The 26,602-nt window shown below is 39.6% G+C and overlaps 1 protein-coding gene across 1 annotated transcript in view; it reads right to left on the reverse strand.

Moving 5' to 3' along the window:
* rai14 (retinoic acid induced 14) overlaps positions 1-20,972 on the reverse strand; it is a 43,448-nt gene extending 22,476 nt beyond the window's left edge. The window contains exons 1-2 of the mRNA XM_010877275.5: positions 20,777-20,972; positions 20,200-20,277 (exon numbers count right to left, since the gene is read on the reverse strand). Coding sequence (XP_010875577.2) covers positions 20,200-20,235 — 36 coding nt within the window. The 5' untranslated portion in view covers positions 20,236-20,277; positions 20,777-20,972. The remainder of the gene's footprint in view (positions 1-20,199; positions 20,278-20,776) is intronic.
* Between the last annotated feature and the right edge of the window lie 5,630 nt (positions 20,973-26,602).

Below are 26,602 nucleotides of genomic sequence, written 5' to 3' on the forward strand. Positions count from 1 at the left end.
GCTACACACTGGAGGCTAGGACACACATTGTTATCAAGCTAACACGGCTAAGAGAACAAATATATACGTGGTTGGTTTCCAACTTCCCATACATGGCAACAGAGGGCATCTGGGTTTAGACATCGTGTTTCCTTTGAGCAACTCTCAAAAGTCTCTCTTACAGCATTAGATAAAACAAAACTAGTGGTAGCAATTAGGGAAGGCATGTTTCAGGCCTGACCATCTCTAGCTCTAAGTCATGGTTGGTTGGTGAAGAGGGTATTTTGTCAGGATGATCTGACAACAGTGTTATATGGAGAGATAAATCCTCTTAGAAACATCACACTCGAGTACTGTACCAGCAGACCACATTCATTTAATATGAAGGCTATTCCTGTGATCTGAAGATAAGGAACTCAAACTTGACACAAGTCTATTTTCTCTACAGACATACATAGATGTCAATTACAACAAATTGTTCACAGCAGGAACTGACAAAATAAAATAAAAATATTTATACACACACACCATTCAAATGTTTGGAGTTACTCCTTGTCCTTGTTTTCCATGAAAACATACATGACATTTGTTTGAATATAAATATAATCATGGACAAGGTTAGCTAAATATAATTTTTTGTCCATAAAACTTTGCTTTCTTCAGAGAACCCTCCATTTGCAGAAACTGGCATTCTAGTTGTCAATTTGTTAAGGTAATCTGAAGAGATTCCACCCCATGCTCTCTGAAGCACCTCTCGCAAGTTGGATTGGCTTGATGGGCACTTATGCACAATACGGTCAAGCTGCTCCCATAACAGCTCAATAGGGTTGAGATCCGGTGACTGTGCTGGCCACTCCATTATAGACAGAATACTGACTGCTTCTTCTTCCCTAAATAGTTCTTACATAGTTTGAAGCTGTGCTTTGGGTCATTGTCCTGTTCTAGGAGGAAATCGGCTCCCACCAAGTGTCATCCACAAGGTATGGCATGGCGTTACAAAGTGCTAGCCTTCCTTCTTCAAGATCCCACTTCACCATCACATTGCACCCCTAGACTCCACCTTGACAGTTGGCATCAAGCACACCTCCAGCATCGTTTCATTTGGTTTTACTGACCGACCCTTGTTAAATAGCGTAGTGATTAGAGACGCGGACCGGCAACTAATAGATCCTACGTTCGAATCTCAGTCACAGTCAAAGCACAACCTTCAGTAGCTGCGTTATAGAAAGCCTAAAATAAGCATGTTCACGATTACATTGCGACTATTTCTGGTGGATCTTCGAAGGACGCATCCTTGCATGCTTTTTGGGTCAGGATAGACAAAAACTTTGCTGGCTACAAACTTCAGTAGCTACGTTATAGTAAGCCTAAAATAAAACAGTTTACATTGCAACTATTTCTGGTGGATTGCATCCGTGCATGATTTTTGGGGTAATAATAGGCCAGATCAAAACCCCTCGGGCTGTAAACAAGTAGGGGTTTCCACAATTCTATCGTCTTTTCACTTGATGAAGAAGTCAGTTATCGTCACCTATATTAATAGTTATTGTATCAATGTCATTCACGAATGAAAGAAAACAAGTAAGCCTATTACTGGCTAATAAGCTGTTAAAAGAGCCAGTGGCAAAAGCCATTCATTTCATAGACGCTATTTGTGGTGGAAGAAAAATTCATAAGAAACTTTAGTCAGTTTAACACAATGCTTAATGGTGTCTAGAGAAATATACACACGTGGCGTGATGTTACTGCGTGACAAAATCGAATGTCGAGTTGCTATACTGACACTGGATGAATGTATAGCACCGTGGTGTATTGGTGAAAGATGCAACCACTCCTGTGACAGACCCGGGTTCGAATCCTGTAAGGGCAACAACATTTATCGCTTTTAATTACAGGCCGGCTGAACTAAGCTTGCCTGGTTCCTTTTCTGGTTCCAATTTTCCTCTGTCCAGGGAGTCGCCTCTTCACTGTGTGTTTTGCGGGTGCTATCTAAATGAAGCTGCCAGTTGAGGACCTGTGAGGCGTCCTCTTGCTCAGTTGTGCACCCTCTCATTCCTGTTTCTATGCTGGTTTGTTCTGTTCTGTGAATAGAATAGTACACAGCATTGTGTACTTTCTACAGTTTCTTGGCAATTTCTCACATGGAATAGCCTTCATTTCTCAGAACAAGAAAAGACTGGCAAGTTTCAGAAGAAAGATCTTTGTTTCTGGACATTTTGAGGCTGTAATCAAACCCACAGTTGCTGATGCTCCAGATACTCCGCTAGTCTGAAATAGGCCAGTTTTACTGTCTCTTTAATCAGCAGCAGTTTTCAGCTGTGTTGACATAATTGCAAAAGGGATTTCTAATGATCAATAAGCCTTTTAAAATGAACTTGGATTTGCAAACGTGCCATTGGAACACAGGACTGATGGTTGCTGAAAATGGGCCTCAGTACACCTTTATGCATGGATAGCAGTAATGAGGTTCCAGATTTACAACATGAACAATGTCTACACTGTGTTTCTGATGAATTCTGATAAACCCCAAACATTTGAACAGTCGTGTATATAGTTGATAGTTGACTTCATATATTAATGTGTTTTTTGATTTTACTTTATCATTATCGTTGGTTCTCATGGCCTCTCTCTCACACCAACCTTACTAACCCTGTATAATGCTGAGACAATTTGCACCACCTAATGGGAGGCCCCAGGGCACTGTTGGTATGCCACCAACAGGATTTGAATTCTTGAAACCGCTTGGCGCAATTTCTGTGTAATTGATGTATGTGTCATTGTGTCATGCATTTAGTAATGTATGAAATTATATTGAACAGTGTTTCTAATTGCCTACAGTACTTCAGTTATAAAGGCCCATGCAGTGGAGGAATTGCAGATCACAGGGCCCTACTCTGGCATTTCATATCAGTACCATGTGTTCTTAAGCTTAAAAATCTGTGCGCCTGCTAATACATGTAGGACCACAATTAAGACAATAGTGGCTAAACAGGTGTGGGATAATTTCAATGATTTGCAGGTTACATTATAGCTGGGAGCTTGCAGTGCCAGATCATCTTGAGATCTGTTTATGAGGTTTTGCATTGGAACACGTGAACACAGAGCGTTCCTATATGTATGCAGAAGTACATGTGAAAACAACGGCCCCTCACTACACTTGCAGTTTCAGGAAGCTTGTAGCAGCCTTGATTTTTGCTTGAGGAGGACCTGGTGACCTGCAGGCCACAGGGGCCACAGCAGAGCCATTGGAAAGTAGAGTAGCTTGGTCAGTTTTGACAGATTCTGTAAAGGGGTCAAGTGGCTGTTGCTAAAGTCTCAGTTACTATTTTTGGTTACCAGCGTAATGAGACACGACTCAGCCAGAGATTCGGGAATTGCCAGCGTTATTCCAGTCGGCTAGGCTATCTACAGCCAGCTAGCTGAGGCTAGGGAAACGAAGCAGTAAAATGCAGCAGCTCATCACATGCAATGTCTTGGTAATTGAATCTGTTCAACACTCAATGTTAAAGGACAGAAGGGGAGACGGTACAAGACAGACAGACAGATAGATGTCTACATCCGTGTACTACAGTCAGGGAGTGAATCAGAGGTAGACACAGTCATGAACACTCAGTCAGTAGTACAGTTATGCATTTCACAGGCTGCAGACAGATTGTGTTGAAGACTGTGTAAGGCAATCTGATGAATTTCTTCATGGTGTGACAACGTCCTCATACGACAGGGGTCAAAAATAAGTTAGCATTGTATAATGCTTGTCCTGACGGAATGTGGAACAGTTCGGTTTCTATTATCAGAATGGAAACTGTATCTCTTTGATACTTAGGTACATCATTTTGGCCTCTTTTCCAATTTTTGAGAAGTATGGAAAGAATCATGCGTTAAACCAAGGTTGTCAATATAATTTAACCTGTTGGCAACATTCAATGGGGCACAATTATACATTATATTATATAAAAAAAATTGTCAATGCCCCCTGTTTTTCAGGCTTTTATTTAGGTGACTAATAGCAAGACTAAACAGTATTAATGTAGGGTTCATTAACCTTTCTAAAATATTTACATTTGTTTTTAACTATACACACTCGCCCAAGAGTCAATACAGGTGTGCTATTAGATCCTATGTTGAGGTATACTGAGTATATATATATTTTGGTTATGTTTTTACTCAAACCACCCGTATGTTCGACACCTCAGCGTTAAACTCTGTATGGCCTAAAATGGGATTACAGCTGTATAGGTACAGAGACACAGAAGTAACTGTATGTGGTGGTTGGCCTGCTCTGGTCTGCTCTGTTCTCCATCAGCATTTAAATCTACTTGCTCTGCACCTCTGACAGACTGAGGTCAAAGTCCACATTTGATTCACTAGCTGGATTTCACACATTGGAAGACTTGCCTTATTGACATTTACTAAGTAGCCTATAAGGAAACAGCCTATGGGCTGTGCATTGTCCCTAGAACATCTCGGATGATGTACAGAGCATGAAAGTGTTCATGCCAATTCTCATTAAAGGGTATGCACAGAAAAATAAATAAAATTTTGAAGTACGGCAGGTGTAATCAGTATCACTAAGTATGAGGTTGATATCATTGCTAGATCTGTTGAGCCTTATCTGAAAATCCAATCATGTGACTCGAGATTTTTGCTTGAAAGACCTGACATCATGTTGTCATGTCATTTTAATACATCCAACGATATGCTTTTTGCATTTTCACTTCCCGCCCAAATTTGAATGTGTGTAGCACATCCGATCATTCCCCAATTGAACAAACAACTGATCAGATAGCTTAACCATGCCACCGTTACCACTAAAAGTCTACTATTTGAAGAGCACATTTTGCAGACAAGTGCATTCCGAACATGATGCAAAAACAAATGGGGTATGCAAAGTTGTTGTGCTAAAGTCCAATGCAGTTCCAACAGTTGAGTCATGACTGACAATCCCAGCAGCAAACAACGATCACCATTTAGCGATAAGTAGCTAGCTAGCTAGTAACGTTAGAGACAGCCCACAAACTATATGATGGTCGAAATATTATAATTCTTTTTACAATTGTGAATGGAAATCATGTTTAAATGTTGGTTTAGCTAGGTAGCTACAGTATATACTAAGGAGCATTAATATTTATAATGTTATCCTCACTCTCATTCCAGTCGGCTAGTGTGTTTTGAGGAAATTCAATAAAACAGTTATTGAAAAGTATTATTGGTTAAAAAAAACAGGAGGTGAGAAGGTACAGTAGAAGACAGACAGATGGACAGATGTCTACATCCGTGTACTACAGTCAGGGAGTGAATCGGAGGTAGACACAGTCATGAACAGTCAGTCAGTCAGTTGTACAGTACAGAGATATGAAATATGTGGGGTTTTTAAAATGTTGAATGGAAATCATGTTTAAATGTTGGTTTAGCTAGCTATACTTATTGACAAGTATTATTGGCAAAACAAAACAGGTAACAGCTTAATGTCACTTCAGTTCATTGTTTATTGAACTCGAAACTAAAACGGCTGTGAATACCTTTTAAATGTTTGAGATTTCTATATATGCGGTGCTGCTTCAAAGTTTGTGAACCCTATAGGAATGGTTAGTTTTTGGTATAAAATATAAAAATAAATGTATCTAAACCCCAATTTGTAATAAAGACATTCCAAATAAAGGACACAAACAAAAACATAACGTATGACACATTTGCATTGTTTATTTTAAAGCTTAAATGTCATGTGTGCAGAAGTTTTTGAACCCCTTCATTCAATTGCTTATGGCACATCCATTAGCAGTGATAACGGAGTAAACATCTCCTATAGCTACTAATCAGTCATTGACCTCTTTTTTGAGAGATTCTTTTACACTCCTTACAGAACTCAGCCAATTGAGTGAGTTTTTAGAGGTCTTAGCATCTCCATTGGATTAAGATCAGACACTTTTATTGGGCCAATCCAAAATACAAATCTTCTTTCTCATGAGCCATTTTATGGCAGACTTGCTTGAATGCTTTGTGTTGTTGTAATTTGAAGACCCCTTTTCTGGCCAGGTTTATCTCCTTGACTGATGGCCATACATTCCGTTCAAGAATCTCATAGCACACCTCAGAATTCATTATTTTATTAACTATGTGCAGTCGACCAGATCCTGAGGAGGAAAAGCAGCCCCTGATGTTGACATTCCAGTCCCCATGCTTGACTGTTGGGATGAGGTTCGTTTGGGGATAGGCAGCATTGGGTCACCAAAAATATCAGTTGTGAATGTGAGCAAAATGCTCAAATTTGGACTCATCTGTCCAGAGAATGGACCAGAATCCTTCATGTTGGTCCGGGGGTCTCTGGCAAAGTTAAGAAGGGCAGTTTGTGTTTTTTTTGACAGAAGAGGCTTCTTCCTTGCAACCGTCCCATGGATGCAATTTATATTCATTCTTCTTATTGTTGACGCATGCACAGTAACCTGAGATGCAGCAAGGGAGGTCTGCAAATCTCCAGATGTTATGTTTGGGTTTGCATTTACCTGATTTATTATTTTTCTTGTGGCTCTTGGGGATATTTTGGAACGGGGTCCACTTCTAGGCCGAGTTGTTGTCATGTTAAATGCTCTTCCCATGTAAATGATTTGCCTTGCAGTGTACGGTTGTGTAGCATTCTCAGACTGATGTGCTCAAAACTTCCCTCTTCTCTGTGTCGTTATATCTCCTTTCCTCTCGGCATGCTGTGCTTTGCATTCACCTGTTTGAGTAACACCAAACTGATAAGGATTCTTCTCTCTGTTTAACAGAGTCCACGCCAAACTGTTTCCCAGAGATCCCTCATTTGATTGGTTCATTTGATACCCAATTATTTACCCACCTGATTCTACTTAACTACTTGATTTAACTCTCAACTTATTTTTGCACTTGCTCTAATTCCTTCATTTTTTCTACTAAATGCATGATTTCCTCTAAACCAAGATATGGAATTGGTAACTATAGATGTTTCATGTCAGATAAAAAAGACTGATGAAATGAAGATTTCATTTCTGATGAGATGAAGATTTCATGGTGAATACTAAAAAGATCTATAGTTACACAAAAGGATCATATACTTTCAACCAGCATTGAAAGCCAACTGTGTTTCATCTGACAAGGAGACTGTAAAAACCATTTAATGGTTTCACGTACAAGCTTCTCTGCAATACTCAATCATTTGTTCAGACTGTAGTTCTCTTTCATCCGAACCCATGGGATGCCTGTGGAACTGTGGCTGCACCAACAGTACTCTAACAGCAGTTGAACAGAGAACATCAAAACATTAAACCACCAACGCGCTCTGAAGAATTGCCCGATATCATGAGACCGTGCCGTGTAGTGCAATAGATGTGGCAGACACACAGGAGGCTACCGCGGCAGTGGAATGTGAATGCCTAAATAACATTATATGACAGATCTACAGTAGTGGACTAAATGGAGCAGAATGTGATGCTCAGATTTCAAAGGAAGTGGCATTCCATGGCATGGACGAAATGTTAAGCCACTGTAATATGGTCGTGAATAGATGCTTTGCTCAGACTCCACTAAATCAGACATAAAATGCATGACAGTAAACCTCGCCCATTGAAATATTATAATAGCAAGCTACAGCATAGAAATACAAAGTACACTCAATATCCACATTATAATGTAGATCAGGCCCGGCACATGAGCCCTCCCTGCTCAGAGCTTAGTGACTATTTATGGAGGACCAGTGTAGATTTACACTCAATAAAAACTAATCTGGAGCAACAGCTAATCCACAGTTTACCAAATGAACTCTTCTTAACAGAACACTGTCTCCACTGCATCAGGGGAGCCCATGCAATAGTATTAAAATTGTAGATGCACATTAGAACAGTCCATCAGCAGAATTACATAAGATAATGGAGAGGGCAAGGACAGAAACAGGCTGGAATATGCTTTTAGCATCTAACATGGAGACAGACAATCAGTTTGAGTGAGGGGTTGTAGGAGGACCCCATGACGGCAGATGCTTATGCACTCAAACTAATGAAAATATTAGAAAACAGATTCTCTCTTAGATTTGGCAGCATTTTAAATCTAACAGAGACTATCTGCATAACATTCATTTGTAAACTGATAAATTACTGGTCAGTTCTGTCTTTTGAGTCAGGCCCAGGACTTGTGAAAACAGGAAACACTTAACATTAACAGGATAAGCTTGGCAAAATGACTGTCGGCGTAAAGAAAGACATAGAACAACGTAACCCCCACACTCTTCCCAGGCAGTGTTTATTTAGGTTTGCCAAAAAGAGACAACACGAAATGATCTTTGTGATGAAAGTTTTATAAAACTACTAATTGGATAGGTGGATTTTGGAAAGAGAGTTTTAATTTTTTTTTGTCCAATCAAAAACATTAATGGGCATTAGCAGAATTATTATTATTTTCTTTCTCATACCAATGTTGCAATGCTATTATTGGTGAAAAAACAATGTCACGCTCAAGTCATTCCAAAGACACCTCTGACTGTTCTCTATTCGGGGGGCAAAAGATTGACTGAGTTCTCTACAGCTACTCTTCCAGTAAAAAAATGTTTTAAAAAATACTACGAACATCAAAAGACTTTGGAAAGCGCATCGGCACAATACACACAGGTAAATACTGTGTGTTGTGGTGCCAGGACAAGTCGTTATACTAATTTGTCAACTATCTAAAGTTTTTTAATATTCTGTAGACTCCTCATTTCTTACATTTCAAACTGACACTTCCATCCATGTCAATTAAACTGCTTGAACGATAACGCGCGTCCAGTATACATTTCCTCCTTGCTAATTTTGGAAATTTCACGTGTATGCATACTGTGCATAATACTGTGCTAAAATGTTAATACATAAGAGTTAGCTATGTCAACATGGTAAACAAAACATTCAGATATATTCCATCAGCCTGATTTGATATGGATTTACTACAAGATTAATAATGTTGCTAGCTACAATATGTGGTGAGAGTTGTTACATTCACACAACAAGTCAATGCTGTCGTAAATCATTTCATTGGAAAAATACATAGCATTTGATATGTTTCAAGTGATTTAGAGTTGTTAAAATAATTTAATCGCACACAGACGGAATGTTTTTGCATTATTCCTTGCCCTTTAAATGCTGCAGATTAATGTGTTCTTCCACCATTTTGAGAATAGAATCATCCAGTAATGTTTATGCAGAAAAATGTGTTGGTAAAACAAGACTGTGTTTGTGTACTTGGAAGTCAGTGATATGTTTACTAGGTCTATAGATTAATCAGGAAATACTTTTGATTTGACTAAAATGTAAATAAAACAAAAGGGCACTGTGCTGATTAAAATGGCTCACTGTTTTCGTAATTTTGACAATAATTAAACTACATATTTTTTTGACTGAAACTTCCAGATATTGTAGTCACAATGAGTAAGACTAGACAAAAGTAGCTTTCCAAAATTAAAATCCTTTCACAATATCCCACAATCAATGTAGTTCTGTTTGATCTGACGCTGGATAGCTGGGCCTCAATTAAAGGTTTCTTATGTCTCAAGCTAAATCAGAAGTCCTTCCAATAAAGGATTTTCTCTTGACAAATGGACTGTTTAATCTGCACATGGAAGGACAACCCTGCTGTCTCCCAACCTTACCACGGGCTCCTGACTGTGCCAGCCCAAAGGCTGATTCAACCATGGAAGGAACCATCTCCTTTACAGTGGACCACCAGGAATTCTTCTGCTAATGCCTTCTCAGATTCAAGGGCTCAGCTAGTCAACCCTGTGAAAAGCATGAACTTTGCTCCCTAAATTGCTACACACTGGTCTCTGTTAATCGCCTGGTAGCATGAACTGCTCCATTTTGAGCAGAGAACGTGCAAAATATGGAGTATGTTTGCCACAAGATACTGACAAGTTAGTAATGCACGAGTTTTCCCAGAACATCCCCAGACCTGTATGTTGAAAACCCAAAGGTGAACCCTCTATCCATATAATCAGACGGGCATTTAGGTCACAGCCAACCCTCACCCCTAACCCCTATACAAGGATTGTTGTCAAACTAGATTGGAACCTTTACTGCAACCGTGTTAGCTAAAGACATATAAAAACAAGTCCATAAGCATTTTTGCTAAAAAGTATGGAGAATTCAAAGAAAATAGACATAAGTGAACATAAATGTTCACATTGACTGTTATTCCGTCCTAGAGTCCGTCTCCTGATCCCAGAGGCCAAAATGTCTCCAACAAAAAATAAACTGAGACCGGAAAGTTGTAATTCCTTCAGCTCTACTCGACATGTTTGTTTAGTTTTAGCCACGTTATATAAGGAAAAGGGAGATCAAAAAGAAAATGTCTACATAAGAAGATTTATACATCCCCGCAACTGAGTCTGAGGCTAAAACAAAGCTAAACAAACTTTTCCTTTTTCTGCCAGGTTGAATATTACATTAAAACAAATGTGCTTAAAGACATTGGGCAACTTCATTCCAAAAGACTGAGTACTGCTTATCCACAAAATGGGTGGTTCAGAACTTATTTAGCCTCAGGTCATGGGTCCCCTGAGTCTGCCAACTGCACCAGTATGTGATGCTCAAACTGTAGCACTCACATTACTGTACAGACGCCAATTGGGCCAACGTCATAAACGGCCCGTTAATGAAACACGCTGGGTAACACCAGATTAGCAGCACAGCTTTCCTTGGTGATAGCATGGCTCATCTCTGAAGAACAAGGATTAATCATGTACAGGAGATGGGAGGAAAAAAACAACTTAATATCTGCTGAGAATCACAGATTAAGTACTGTTCCAGTCAACAAAGATAAGGCCGTCTTGCAAAGCTCTGTCCCGGATGCAATTTCCTGAAGGCAGACGTACACTAAACCAGAATTTGCAGCCCAAACCTTAATAAATTTGGTTTTGCTCTACATATTGATGTAACTTTGGTCATTAACATGGAGAAAGGGCATCGTAGAGATTGTGAGGGGGGTCATATCAAGGAAGAAAACACACCAAGACCCCCAGGAAGCTATATGATTGAGAGTGTATGCTACACTTTGTGGAAATGATGTTTCGTCTAAATTTGTATGGCAGCAAAACAAGGCATGAACGTTCAAAAGTTTGGGGTCACTTAGAAATGTAATTTTTTTTGGGAAAAGCACATTTTTGGTCCATTACAATAAAATTTCATTTGGATAGAAATACAGTGTATACATTCTTAATGTTGTAAATGACTATTGTAGCAGGGAACGGCTGATTTTTAATGGACTATCTACATAGGCATTAGGGGTGTAACGGTATACAGAAGTCATGGTTCAGTACAATTTCAGTACAGTGGAAAAAGACATGCTAGACATAACATTTATTTTAATTTATTACAAAGTTATATCATTTGCCCATTGCCACTTTCAGTAAAAAAATAATAATAATACAGCATTTTGCAATTACTCACCGGTCAGAAAGTGGTTCTCTACCAATGCCCAATAGAGAATGAAGTTCTGAATAATAATGTAAAAATATTCCAAAAAAGAGCTTACTCAGAGTTCAATGTTATTGTTAGCCATGATAACATTATCTTAGGGTTCCTGGTTACTGGCTATAGTGAGCTAGTCTTCTTTCACTTCTTTGTAGTGTTTGCTGTAGTAAACAAGGGAGGAATTTACAGTTTGTCATCCTGGTCTCTAGCTGCCATTATAGTTTCTTACAGTAAGCGAACTATGCTCCCGTACTACTGCTATATATACACTCACCTAAAGGATTATTAGGAACACCTGTTCAATTTCTCATTAATGCAATTATCTAATCAACCAATCACATGACAGTTGCTTCAATGCATTTAGGGGTGTGGTCCTGGAACTCCAAACTGAATGTCAGAATGGGAAAGAAAGGTGATTTAAGCAATTTTGAGCGTGGCATGGTTGTTGGTGCCAGACGGGCCGGTCTGAGTATTTCACAATCTGCTCAGTTACTGGGATTTTCACACACAACCATTTCCAGGGTTTACAAAGAATGGTGTGAAAAGGGAAAAACATCCAGTATGCGGCAGTCCTGTGGGCGAAAATGCCTTGTTGATGCTAGAGGTCAGAGGAGAATGGGCCGACTGATTCAAGCTGATAGAAGAGCAACTTTGACTGAAATAACCACTTGTTACAACCGAGGTATGCAGCAAAGCATTTGTGAAGCCACAACACTCACAACCTTGAGGCGGATGGGCTACAACAGCAGAAGACCCCACCGGGTATCACTCATCTCCACTACAAATAGGAAAAAGAGGCTACAATTTGCACCAGCTCACCAAAATTGGACAGTTGAAGACTGGAAGAATGTTGCCTGGTCTGATGAGTCTCGATTTCTGTTGAGACATTCAGACGGTAGAGTCAGAATTTGGCGTAAACAGAATGAGAACATGGATCCATCATTCCTTGTTACCACTGTGCAGGCTAGTGGTGGTGGTGTAATGGTGTGGGGGATGTTTTCTTGGCACACTTTAGGCCCCTTAGTGCAAATTGGGCATCGTTTAAATGCCACGGCCTACCTGAGCATTGTTTCTGACCATGTCCATCCCTTTATGACCACCATGTACCCATCCTCTGATGGCTACTTCCAGCAGGATAATGCACCATGTCACAAAGCTCGAATCATTTCAAATTGGTTTCTTGAACATGACAATGAGTTCACTGTACTGAAATGGCCCCCACAGTCACCAGATTTCAACCCAATAGAGCATCTTTGGGATGTGGTGGAATGGGAGCTTCGTGCACTGGATGTGCATCCCACAAATCTCCATCAACTGCAAGATGCTATCCTATCAATATGGGCCAACATTTCTAAAGAATGCTTTCAGCACCTTGTTGAATCAATGCCATGTAGAATTAAGGCAGTTCTGAAGGCGAAAAGGGGTCAAACACAGTATTAGTAGGGTGTTCCTAATAATCCTTTAGGTGAGTGTATCATCCAGGTAAAATGTGCACTCACAAAATAAACCGAGGAGGAAATCCCGCCTCGTAGAAGGCGACTGCCTGGAACAGGTTTTTCTGGAACAGAATTGTCCGGCAAAGTAGCGTCAGGCTCCAAAAAATGTAAATTGACATTTAACTGGCATTGCTAAATAACTCTTAGAGGGCCTCATCAGCATACACAACACGTTTATACAGTAGGGGACAAAACTTTTTTCCTGAACACATCCTACTTAGTGGAGCTTTTACTGGAAAAACGGGAGACCTCAAAAATATGGGATGGTCCTCAAGCTCTGGCTTGTCGTTTGTGTTCACCATATTTATTTACGAGGCTGCATCACATGTTCAAGGCTACTTGGGTTGCGAAGTTACAGCTCCAAGATCTATTTCCGGGTGGAAACTCAGTTCAGAATGTTAGTTTCACACACAAAAAAGTAACGTGTGTGGTTAAAACTAGACTATATTCATTGGGATCACAATGCGTACCGAACCTAATGTCCTGTACCGAACGGTGTGGATACGTGTACCGTTACACCCCTAATAGGCATACAGAGGCCCATTATCAACAACCATCAGCCCTGTGTTCCATTGGCTGACTGTTTGCTTATCCAAGTATATCATTTTAAAAGACTATGAGATCATTAGAAAAGTATTTTGCAATTATGTAAACACAGCTAAAAATTATTGTGCTGATTAAAGAAGAAATATAATTGGCTTTCTTTAGACTCGTCGAGTATCTGAAGCATCAGTAATTGTGGGTTCGATTATAGGCTCAAAATGGCCATAAACCAATAACTTTCTTCTGAAACTCATCAGTCTATTCTTGTTCTGGGAAATGAAAGCTACTCCATGTGAGAAATTGCCAAGAAACTGAAGATCTACTACTCCTTTCTTAGAACAGCGCAAACTGGCTCTAACCAGAATAGAAAGAGTGGGGGGCCCTGGTGCACAACTGAGCAAGAGGACAAATACATTGGAGTGTCTAGTTAGAGAAACAGATGCCTCACAGGTCCTCAACTGGCATCTTCATTAAATAGTACCTGCAAAACACTAGTGTCAACATCAACAGTGAAGAGGCTACAAACATTTGAATGGTAGTGTATATTTTACACAATGTTGAAGAACAATATGGGCTACTTTGTTCAGGATTGCGATTAAAATCAACTGTTCTGTAGATTTGTTTTCAGCACAGTGCTCACAGTAAGTAGTGTGACAGAACACGGTTTTGGGTATTCAACTATACTGTATTGTGGCAATTGCCAACGAAAAAGGATTGTGTCCACACAACAAGAGCAATGTACTGCAAACCACACTTGCTACCTCTGGTCTTCTCACTACTGTACCGGGAGACTAGTCTGGGTCAAATCTGAAGGACTTCCACTGGGGCCTGCTGGTGAAATCATCAGCCCACATTTACACAGAGCCAGTAAGTGTAGACAGACAGACTGTAAAAGTCACTCTGCTCTGTACCCCAAGGACAACTAAAATCCTAGAGCCATGATCTAGTGTCTGCCTAATTCCAAACAGCGTATACCAGTGTACACGCTTTTCCTGTGAGAAATGTGGAGCAGGTTTTACACTGCAGTGTGGAAAAAAAAGTTGCTACAAGGAATATCTTGTCTGTCAGTCTCAGCAAAAACAACTAAGCAGCTGAATACCAGAATTCTGATACTGATGTTCCCTCCTGGATATTGTCGGTCCACCACAAGGACCCGTGGTTGAGTAGAAAGGGTGGCAAGTATCTATAGTGCTACAATAAACAATCAAATGTTCACTTTAAGCACTTACTAATTCAGAGCATATGAACAATGTCCCCAAACAATGCGTCCTTTATACTGAATAACAGCTGAAACTGCTTAGGCAATCTCAAATACTCTAGAAGTTTATATGACTTTGAAACTGTAACCAAATTAAGGGATTGGAAACCACAGAGAAATTAGGGTGAAACAAAGACCATATGGTCGTGTAGGTTTCAGACAGACATCCACTCTTAGACGCTACAGCACAACAGTGTCATCTTTTTTCATACAAAAATGGTAAATTCTTCAGTAAATCACTTCAAGGTAAACCTCGGAAATGTGTTTGAAAGCACACGACCACATTTAGTCAAATCTACTTTATAGGCAATTTAGGCTAGCAATTGTGGCTAGGAGTGTAAACATCATGCAAACATACTATATTATTGCCATGGCATCGACTACTGCTAAATAAACAGAGGCAAGATTTTATAATTTCCACGTTTCCTTTAGCCTCAAGTCCCTGGGCTCATCCCCTGGCTTCCCATCCCCAACACCACAGACCTTGGCTGAATTACCTTCACAGTTGTTCATGTTGTGAATGTGAAGAGACGCCAAGGAAGTGGAGAGACAAGGGAGCAGAGAGTACATCAACAAAGTAACAGACAACACTTGGAAATGCATCCCGGTTTGGGTTTAAGAGTCAGTAAGGACAACTCCATGTTTTGGCCTCATATGTGGTCTTGGTGATTGTGTTGGTTTTCTGAACCGTTGCAGTTGTTGGGGTTCATTGTGAAGGACTTTCCATTCCGTTACATCACTAGACAGAGTTCTAAATGGCGCTTTTGAAGACTACGGCATAAATAACAGCAGTGCTACACTTCCTATTACACTTCCTACTACACTTCCTTGAACACAAATAGTCTTCCCTGTTCTAAAAATAAACACGCAACTTGGAAAGCTTCCAAATGTCTGAAAACACTGGATGCCTGTTAAGGAATATGGTTGGAAAAAACACATCTCCCTCACAAACATAAATTCATGTGACATACCATGAAGAATGTGTGGATGTATTTCTTTATCTCACTCTGAACCATATGCAGTGGGAGGAGCAACTGACAAAATATCTGCCGAATCAGTTTAATCTGACGTGGAATGTGCGGACAACAAATAAACAAGGTTGCCAAATCGGTACAGATATGACCTTCCAAGTGATCTCACGCCAAGCTTTTAACTTGAACTCCTCCAGTTCACTTATCATGCCGGCAGTAATGCAATATGTGCGAAATCTAATAACTCTGTGCTCCAAGTTAACCTTAAAGTTAGGCCTTCCCTGACTTCTCTCCCCTGATTGAGTTTCTCTCTCCCTCTGCTCCAGTGCCATTCCCTTTATCTGTGATCAGTGGCCTGTGCCATTACCTCATTTCTGGCGGTAACCGACGCCAGCCTGAGCCCAGGGAGGCAAGGAACATTTGATTTATTACCAACATTTTTCATTATCGTGTTCAAACACGGACAGAATTAGTACCATACTAAATATCTCAACCATCTACAGAGCCATTCCATACAATGCTTAGGGCCAGCCAGCTTAACCTATAATTACTGAGACAAGCCTTCTGTTGCTGACCAGAGGTTTCGGTACTGTCCCTCTGCTTCTGAAAGCAACAGATTAAGGCTATGGTCCTAGTTTTCATTGACACTATGTCAGTATTTGGGCTGTCTCTGGGACCCCCCTCTGACAAACCTCCAGGACACCCCCACACACACACACCCCACCAAGCAGACCAAATTACCGCCTGACTACACCAGTCTACTGTCACTGTCCCCCATTAAGAGGCCTTTCAGTAAGAAGGCAGAGATAAGATACAGTGTGTGTGTGTGCGCGCGTGTGTGTAGTCTGCTCTGAGATCATTCTAAGCCATCCAGACAGCTGTGTTTGGTGAGTCGAGGATGCATAATGCAGCACACAGATGAATTAGACACAGTCTGGAGGCCAAAGGGGGGTGTGTTGGAACAAGCCTTTGTTAATCCCTATGAGCAGCCAGGGCAGGGCAACTGGGAGCGGAGTAATACAGGAACTCTACTGTAAGAGCTACAGCAGGCTAGAGAGTGTCTGGGAGGGAGGGAGGGAGGGAGGGAGGGAGGGAGGGAGGGAGGGAGGGAGGGAGGGAGGGAGATGCAAGGACCCTGGCAGAATGTTGACATAACGACAAGGTGAGCATGGTCACACATGGTTGTAATAGCTCTGACTGCCATTTATACTTTCGCTTCTCCTTCTCGTTTTCAATACATCCCGCATGCAACAGTACTTACATTGATGTATAGAATGACCTCAAGAACACTCCTCAGATGTAGTCGATGAGGAAGGAATGAGGAATATTTGCACATGTGTAGTAATGGTTGTGTGTGTGTGTGTGTGTGTGTGTTTGTCTGTAAAACTGTTCACGATAAATTGGCCAGACCAGAAGGTTGCTACTGTAAATCACAGAGTCCTTGGGAATAGGGATCTACAAAGACTCTAATAACACAGTACTTCAGAGGCTTGAACTCTTCCCTGTCCCACTGCGCCCAGCTAGTCTCATTCCCCTTGCTGATAATACACTGCCAGATTCTATGATTGGTCACCTGCCGTTTGGCCAGGTCTCAAACTGTCTCCTCATTGGCTCTGCAGTCTATATACTGCAGCTGAAGATTTCTAATTGGTGACTGGAATTGAGCAGATTGGATATAACTTGCTTTCTGGGAATGTGCTTGGCCAGTTGTCACAGACAGACTTACTGAGAGGGAAAAGCAGGGCTCTCACTTTTGTTTCCATCGCCAAATGGGCTTAGAATGAAATGCTAACAATGTATTCACATACACACAAAATTAAAAACAGTTTCATGAGCTATTTTCCTTTAGTATGACCTTGTATATCTAGACACTCTCAGACACCTGCTGCTGATGGTTAACAATGAACGTTTTTCTTTAGCAGGGAGCCTTCTTCCTAGACCTGGCTTGCATGGATGACTTCCTGATATAATATTTTCCTTCACGCAACATTACATTTGTTTAAAACCAAGCTGGGAAAGCACATCTAAACCACCTGGCCCTGTCAATACTTCACGATCCAATCATAAATTGGGTTTGAACACTTTTGCATTCCATACCAGCCTCCAGTAAATGCATCAGCTGCCAACCTGTATGAGACAGTTGCAACACAGCCCAACAACTAAAATACAGAAAGCAACCAAGGCTAAACTATAACAGACAGTTGCATACATTCTAGATGACAGTACTTAGTGAAGGTGTCAGGTAAGGACAGGTCTTTAGAGGATTACTGTCTAGTCTGTTTTCTGTTGGCAAACACAAAAAGATGCACTTGGGCCATGAGAAACCAGGGGAGGGTGGACCACAGGAAAGGAATTCTGGGACCAGGGTGTCTGAAACATGCAGACATAGATGCAACTCATAATCACTGAAGACACAACTCCCCTTCATTTCTGATCACCTCAACTGAGTTCCCTGTCCTAATATTAACTGACTTAACTGCCTATGACGGAGATCCTTGTAGAGAATCCTATGAAACACATTTACCATTGATTTGATACTACCATTGTGGCGGTCCTTGGATAAAATCGCTATTACATTACAAGAGCTATTTGGCAAATGGCTGACTTCATAAAACTATTTATACTGGCATTCCAGATCTCCTTGTTTTGTAAAATAATGAATGTCTGGCTCTGGAAGGAATTCCATTGCAATCTCAGGCTGACACACAGCCCTAAAATGGAACCAGGAGGATATTTTCTTTCTAATGCTCTTGATTAGCTCTTTATAAAAAGCACACGGTATGTGGTATGGCTTAGGGCAAAATGAATGTGGTCTGAAATATGAAGACGATTTTCACAGATCGTGTTGAAGGAAAAGTTAATACTCATAATAATGACAGATTGGTATTGACTTATCCATCTATATGCCACATGTAATATGTATGGGCCAATAGCTGAATATAAGAACAACTCATGAGCCTTCTGAAAAGTAGTATGGAATGTTAAATTCATAACATGTATTCAAAACTAGAATGCAACAACAAAGCAAAGGTAAGTCTATGGCTGGTTCTTTAGCCTCAAGTCCCTAATATGTTTCTTATGAGAAGGAAAGTACAGAATCAGGTCCCAGTTAAGGTCATTTTAAATCTACTAAGTCGATCAGCTTTAGCCAATCTTGAGGATAGAAAATGCATTTCCAACAGCAAAAGAACTGTTATGTGGTAATGTGGGTGTAAAGTATAAATGGACATGGTTACAGAGATGCAGAGTTACTGTTCCTTAGCAACCTGAATGTGAAAAACACCCACGGGTTGCAACTCCCACTGTTATAATCGATTAGTCAGCTATTAGATATGGTTATGCATTTACAATAACAGCACTACTGATCGCAGGCCTTTTGTTGATTTCGTTCATTGGACTGTTATTTGACAATTTAATCTAGTGCGTTAGCTTAAGAGTAATTATTAAAGAAAAAAACTATGGTTACAAACATATCTTTATGTTTAGTGTTACTGCATAAAATTTGGCAATTTATATTCAAATGGATTTGTGTTCATATGTTGCCAAGCACTACTCCAACATATGTGGCATTAATAACTGCATGTTGTCTTACACTTTTATAATTACACGTTAATAGAAGTATCCAGTTGACAATCTCCCATTAGATTTGCAATAATACAAGAACATATCTTTTTCATGTGTTATATTACTTAGGGTGTACTATGGATACAAAACAGTCTTTTGCCACAGACAACAGCATCCCAAAACTGCCTTGGGCATCTTGGCAACTCTCATGTATACTTGTGACTCAGGAGGAATCTTCCACTCCCACGTAACAAGGCAGGTATTCTGCCTCTAAATTCCCTGTCTGTAAATATTACAGGAACAGTTATGAAATGTATAACAATCCAAACTTTTGCTTGAATTTGGTCCCTCCAAAACAGGTTTTGGTAACTGAGCAGAGTGTCGAATTCAGAGTGATTTACCAGGGCAATTAGATTAGGTGGTTTGCTAAAGGACACAATGACAGATGTGTTTAAACTTGTCAGTTCAGGGATTAGAATCAACAACCTTTATGTTACTGACACAGTCTTTTTGACCACTAGGCTATCTGCCACTGTACAGCTTTCTGAATACATACGTAGACTGACAGACGTACCCAATATAAAATCTTTCTATTGCATCCCCTTCAAAGTCAAACTTTTTCTCAATGGCAATAATGTCGTCTGACATATGGGCATGGTGATGACTGATGAGTCACACTGTGTGGAAGCTAGTCACTTCCTGTAGAATCTTTAGGAAACTCCCAACCTGGAAAGTCACTCCCAAATGATTCAGGCAAAACTATGTAGAAACTACAAATGCAGGCTGTAATTAAAATAGCTCTAGAGCAGAAGACTCCATTACTATGATAGTCAAACAGCCACGGATGGATGAATAAAGAAATGAATTGAATTCTGTCAATGAAATAACATTCTTCACCTCCACCACCACTCAACCAATTGAAAAGCAATACATGTTCTTACGTCGCTCTTCCTAAACTTCGCTTTAAGGCTCTTCATGTTGGGTCTGGTCCATACAGTTTTCCACTTGTCCAGGAGACCCTTTGAAACATAAAATGCATAGTTACACATCAAAAACTTTTAATAAGCCTATCTGTCTAAAAAAAAACGTTTATCTATTTTTTTCCTTTTTTGAGTGTTCGCCGTTATAGTCATTATTATAGTCATAATATTATTTTAACAGTGTTATATGAACAATTTGCAGTAAGTTGCTGTCTTGCACCCTGGTCATTTACATTCTTAAGGCGCCAATACCGGGCAATGAATGAAAACAAACTAATCACAGGACAGAAGTTGTAGGCTGCAGTGCTAAAGAATCCTGCGCGCGCTCGATCACAATGCATGTTTAAGTGAATGAGGTTGTGTGCAGCGATAGAGAACTGAATATAATGGTGGCTACAATTAGTTGGTAATTTTCAACGGTAAGACATTTGTATCATTCAACAAAGCCTGCTAGTTGGTGAAAGACTCATAAACGGCTAGCGAGCTAACAACTCAATCTAGCATCAACCAGGTAAATATGAACACACTGCACACTTACCCTATAAAAGTTGGACTCACAGAGGAATAGCCTGATGTTGATGGGCTAGCTACAAAACCTGTCTGATACAGTTGACTCAGTTGTCAGTCTGTAGAAAACTGTTCAAATATCTTCGAGAAATAAAAAGGTACTTGCGATATGTGAACAAAAAGACGACCTAGATATGCTATGCTGGCTAGGTCCAGGCTGAATACATTAAAAGTTGGACCTGTGTGAATCGAGCTACAATAAGGATTAGGCACAATAGTGGAATTTGCGTTTTGCCTTCAGAACAAAAGTTCACAATGGAATTAATGCAAAATGGTATATTAGTAAAGTCATGCATATCTACAATAGATCATGCTTAAGAAGGTTGGAATGTTGTTGTACTGCATACATTTAATTTGTAGTTAATTTGAAAATAGAAATTAGTTGAAATCGCTGTGTGGATTAATGACTTTCGTATCCAGAGTGACTTACATACATTGTCAAGCTTTTGTTCTGGCCTTCTGTGTGAATTAAACCCACTGCAATAGCATTGCATACACCAATCTCTATCAACTACACAGGACCGGTATTTGGAGACATTTCTATGATTATTTTAACATTAAAAAGCTGAAAAATGTGAATTATACTTCCATGGGTAAAGGTGAAGCAGTTTTCTATTTTGCATTTTGGTTTAGGTGTTGTTCAACACCCTTCTATCCCCAGCACCACACTGTTTTACATTGGCTACTCTCGCTTAAACGACTCTTGCCTAAACACAAATGGTAAAATTAGGATGGAAGGGAATCATCCAGCACCTAAGAAAGTGTTACAAGTCACAATTTGGAATTAAGTTCAAGAGAACATTTTAATAAATATTAGCATTACTTTTGAGTGATGGCGGAATCCTTTTTTATAAAAATGGAAATTCCAAACCAAAGTTTTAAAACGTAAACTACAGATTGCCAAGATAGCTATCTATTCCTCTTGTAGACGTGACTACAGCACTAAAACTATGAAACACACCTTTAAGTATTGCCTCTGAGACATACAGTAAGTTGCACTGCACAACTATCCTGAGAACACTGAAATGAGGTATCAGTCTACAGTCACATTTACAGAACAAAACAGTAAAAAGTATACATAAATTTGGCAGAACCTCCCATGTCTGTCTTATCATGTGTATTTTATTTTTATTGCAGTGTACAGCCTAACATCTGGATTGTGGATCAATAAAAGTACTGTCCATAGAACATAACTCTGAAGAGTGTGCAGAAAGATTTGCATCACAGCTCTTATTGTGTTACTCTAAAACCCAGTACAAAATAAGCCACAATCAGCATTCAGCCTGTTGTACATATTGTACATTGTTTTGACTACACAGCCTTACTTATCTATGTATTGCGGTTAATCGAAATCAAAAATCAGTAACTCAGTGATTGAAACATAACTGTCAAGAGTTTACACAAAATGAGTATCACAGCTCATACTGTATGAGTTGACTGACTGGAAAATCTCCACCCCAGTCCCATCTCAATTAGGTGAACAACAATAGCTCATCCATGACAAAGACCATTCTGAGATACCGTTCTGTACACACCATTGGTATAGTTTGCAATTATTTGGCTTGTTTTTTTTTGCCATCCTTCGATGACCTCTCTCATTAAGGAAATGTTGTCATCAAAAGCATAGCCACTGATTGGATGTTTTTATTTGTTGCGTCATTCCTGGTAAACTCTTGGCACTGTTGTGCATTAAAAGTCTAGGCCGCTGGGCAGAGATATTGGAATTGGAGCTGGTAACGTTGATCATAACACACTCAAAGTTGCTTAGGTCACATTTTCTCCCATTCTAACATTCAGTGACCAGTAAAGAACTGTCCCGATGCCTGTCTGGCTGCTTTATGTAGCAGGTCATGGCCATGAGACTAACTGTAGGATAAATATTTTTTTGTGAACTGGGTGATGAAAACTAATTAAATGAATGTTAGTAAATACACAAGCAAGACGTTCATGTACAATATTAAGACAGTCTGATCCGAGTCATTTTCTCACCAATGGACTAAGTCTGTTGGGCAAAGTGTTTGGTAATATCTTTTTATCTGTTTAGGAGAGACATTTTCCAATAGTAACAAACCTTTGAGAGATTGTGAAATTTTATGAGTAACTATAATAACATCATCATCCAGACTATGTGGCAATGCCCCATCATCATTGAGTGAACATTTTATTTAAGTAGGGCAAAATACTGTAATAAAAATGTCTTGAAAATTCACCAGGGAAACCATTTAGAACAGGGATCTTGGCTCCCTTTAAGGTTTGGATGGTTTTTCGTATTTCCCCCAGAGATTTCCACACTTAAGAAAACGGAATCCCTTTGGTTCAGGAAGGGGCGATTACACTCCTATAAAGGGTTTTCACTTTGCTTTACATGAATAGGGAAGTATCGAGCAGAAAGTAATACATTTTTCTGTAACCATTATGAACACAAGAATGAAATAAATGTTTTTACATATGGGGAGGAATGATCAAAATACTGGTCTAGTACACAGTTAAATTCTCTATCAATATCCAGAGCCACCTAGAGTAGTGATTATGTACATTTTCATACTGGCCCATTCTGTGGATTGGAATCAAACCAACAACACTGACACCACAAGTGGCATGCTCCATCAAGTGTGCCACATGACACCTATGAGACTTCATAAAATAAATCAAACTGACTGAAGCTATTTGGCATATTAAAACAAATATTTCGTTTTTCCAAGGGGAGTGTCGGGTGAATTTTTAAAGTTGGGGAGCGTGTTGGCTTTTTTTTTTATGACACCTCAAGTTTGATCAAGTTTTGCCTCCATTGCAATTCTACATTTAATAAATCTACATAGTGCAATTTCAACTTTAACATTACTGTCTTTTGTTGAATTAATACAACAACAAGAATTCAAACTTGTTTAGCATTTTCTCAGAAATGTTTCTGTGTATCTTTGCATCACTTACAATGTGGGGACCTTTATTTTGAATGCAATTCTCAAATTCCACCCTGGCGTCTAATCTTTATTGTGGCTAGTTTCACATAGGTAAAAGTTGGACTGTTCAAGTGCTTGTCGCTTGCTCGGGAGCTCTCTGATTGTTCCCGGGATGAAAGGATGACGTCATTCTTCCCTCGTGACCAAACTTTCTGCATGAACTTTATGAATAAATATTAAATGTTGAATTTAAGAATGTATTGTATTAAGTTTTGAGGGCAATTACTGGAGCTGAAACTGTACAGAGATTACCAGAGGGCGTCTGTTAATCTCATACAATTATCTCAAGCAAGTTTGAAAGAAAACGCATAAACACAAAATAACAGTGTATTTCACTTTGAAGGCTGCGCTCCGCGATGGAAAAAAGAAAAATAGCAAGCTACTTTAAAGCGTGTATAGTGGTCGGGCCGATGGTGTGCCGTTCTATCCATTGTTCTGATTTCACAAACAATGCAAATCTGTTGTATCACTATTATTGGTTGACTTCTGATATAGTAACTGTATGCTTAAATGTCATACCCCCAGCTGTGACATTTTTAGGCGTTGCCTTCATCCTCAGCAATCGTTTTTTTTTTTTACAAAATTTTTTGAAAACACTTCGGCGCAACGCAACTGACGCAAGAACAACCTGTCCTAGGCCATACCTAATACGTTGCTTCTTGTTGGAAATGTAACTAATTACCCTGGAGATGACCGGAAGAGCATCACTGTATGAATCTCAACCTCTTAACCATGATGTAACAGCAGTGAAATATCATCCAATGAGGGTTTTGTTGTTAGACTGGAGCGATCAGTGAGGGGTATAAACGACGAGGGATTTATGTGTAGAACCGACGTAAACGTGCTGTTGCTAACTGTTTAATAACTTCCTCCACTTACAGTTCGCCTGGACACTCCATCTTAACACACACGAACGCTTTCCCGGATAACATTCCAACCGCTTGAGCTATACAAAAGGTATCACATGTGTAGCCCCACCAGTGACATTTCAGGAGCGATTTTATGGTGCGTTTTTAACACTTCTATGTGCATGGATCTACTCTGTTTTGTTATTTGTTTTCATTTTAATTAAAACTGTCAACACGCATCTTCTGAGCACGTCTTTCTTGTCGGGACTGTTTGATCCATGACATGTTTAATTAAATAAAATGTCACATCATCTCACATGCTAATCCTCAGCACGAGATTGCATCAGGATTGCACTTTGCGTGAATTACACATCAGTGATATACGACACTTTCTAATATGATTGTGTCCAGTAGATGGTGGTAATGCTCTGTATTTTCTTCTTGTTATTTGGGCTGAGGTGAAATCTTATAGGGCAATCGCTCTTAAATGTTCTCCCATGGAGCGGGAAATAGTTATATTCTTTGCAGACATTTAGGGGGGGGAAATATGCTTTTTTAATTAAAAACATATTTTTGATTACAATGTACTGTTCTAAACAACATATTGAATTGTCAAAAGTCAAAACATGGTCCATCAAGAAATGTTATTCTGTATTTTAAGACAACATAGTTGATTTACTAAATATATACTATAAATATGTAAGAATAGGTCAACCAAATGAAATCTTAAGGATTTAGGTCTGTCGTTTGTGGTGGAAGCCATGCATCAAAGAGTTATTGGGAAGTTATTGAAAACGTCTGGAAAGATCATCAGGTAAAAATTGACTGTTGAAAAGAAGACATGCATTGTGGTGAATTGCGATTTTGTCACAGTCCCTTTTAACGAAAACTGCACACCTTGTCAGTGTGGTACGGGAAAACAGACAAAAATAAAGTATGTCTGAGAGCCGTACCCTTAATTTAAGAGGCCACAATAGCCAATAGTTCAAACTGTTCAGAAGCTAAAGTCAAATTTGTAGTAAAATGGAAAGCACTGTGTATGTGGCCAGGTTTGCCAGATTTGATTTACAGTATACTATCAAAACCAAAAAAAACAAAAACCCTGGCCATTTTATATTCTATTCTTTGCTAGAAAACTAAGTTAATTACCTTGGCCAAGTCCATTTTGTCACACACACACTGTCACTATCAAAAATAGCCCAACTGGGAAAGAAACTGATCTATCTGACACTGCCAACATCTAAATAGTGGACATTAATTGTATAACTCTAGTTCTATGAAGGAAATGTCAATGCAGTACAAGGAACTTTCATGAGTGATGCTGCGGACCAGCAGGCGTTCCACCATGAATGTGGCCGATCCACTGACCTTGGTTTGAGATATGTTGCTGTAGGTGCATGACCATGGTTAGAAAGATTTTATGTTCTGGAAAAATAAATATTGTGAACTGTCTCTGGTTGCCCATTTCTTAGAAATGACATTGCTTGGTCTCAAATTGGCTGACCCCACCATTGGGGTTTTAATTTGAAATTGAATCAACTGTTTGTCCCAACATGTGCATTTTTCACTTACATATTAGCAGCAAGCATGACTCATCCACAGAGATGGTTCCAGAGTTGGACCATGTAATAACATGGTATAATATCTTTACAAAACCAATAATATTGTACAAACCAGTTCACACTACAAGTTTCAGTCACTATTTATTTGAAAGGGAGAGGCAAATGAGTGAGCCTAGGCAGCAAGTAGCTGGACAACCACTGACTGTAGTTCCTATCATTGTTGTCGATCAGGCTTTTCTCTGACCTTCTACGCAGGAGCCTATCTAGCGCTTAAGATCTAGAAGCTTCCATGCATGTGCAGCTCACATCTGAGCATCTGTTTATTACTTTCTCTTTATATAGCTAGGTGTTGCTCGCCCCTTACATTTTATATGTACCTGCTCCTTCATGTTTCCCTCATATGGAATTTTGATTGATGTAGCCTACA

Source organism: Esox lucius, chromosome 14 (assembly GCF_011004845.1).
Source record: "Esox lucius isolate fEsoLuc1 chromosome 14, fEsoLuc1.pri, whole genome shotgun sequence".
NCBI classification, from domain to species: Eukaryota; Metazoa; Chordata; class Actinopteri; order Esociformes; family Esocidae; genus Esox; species Esox lucius.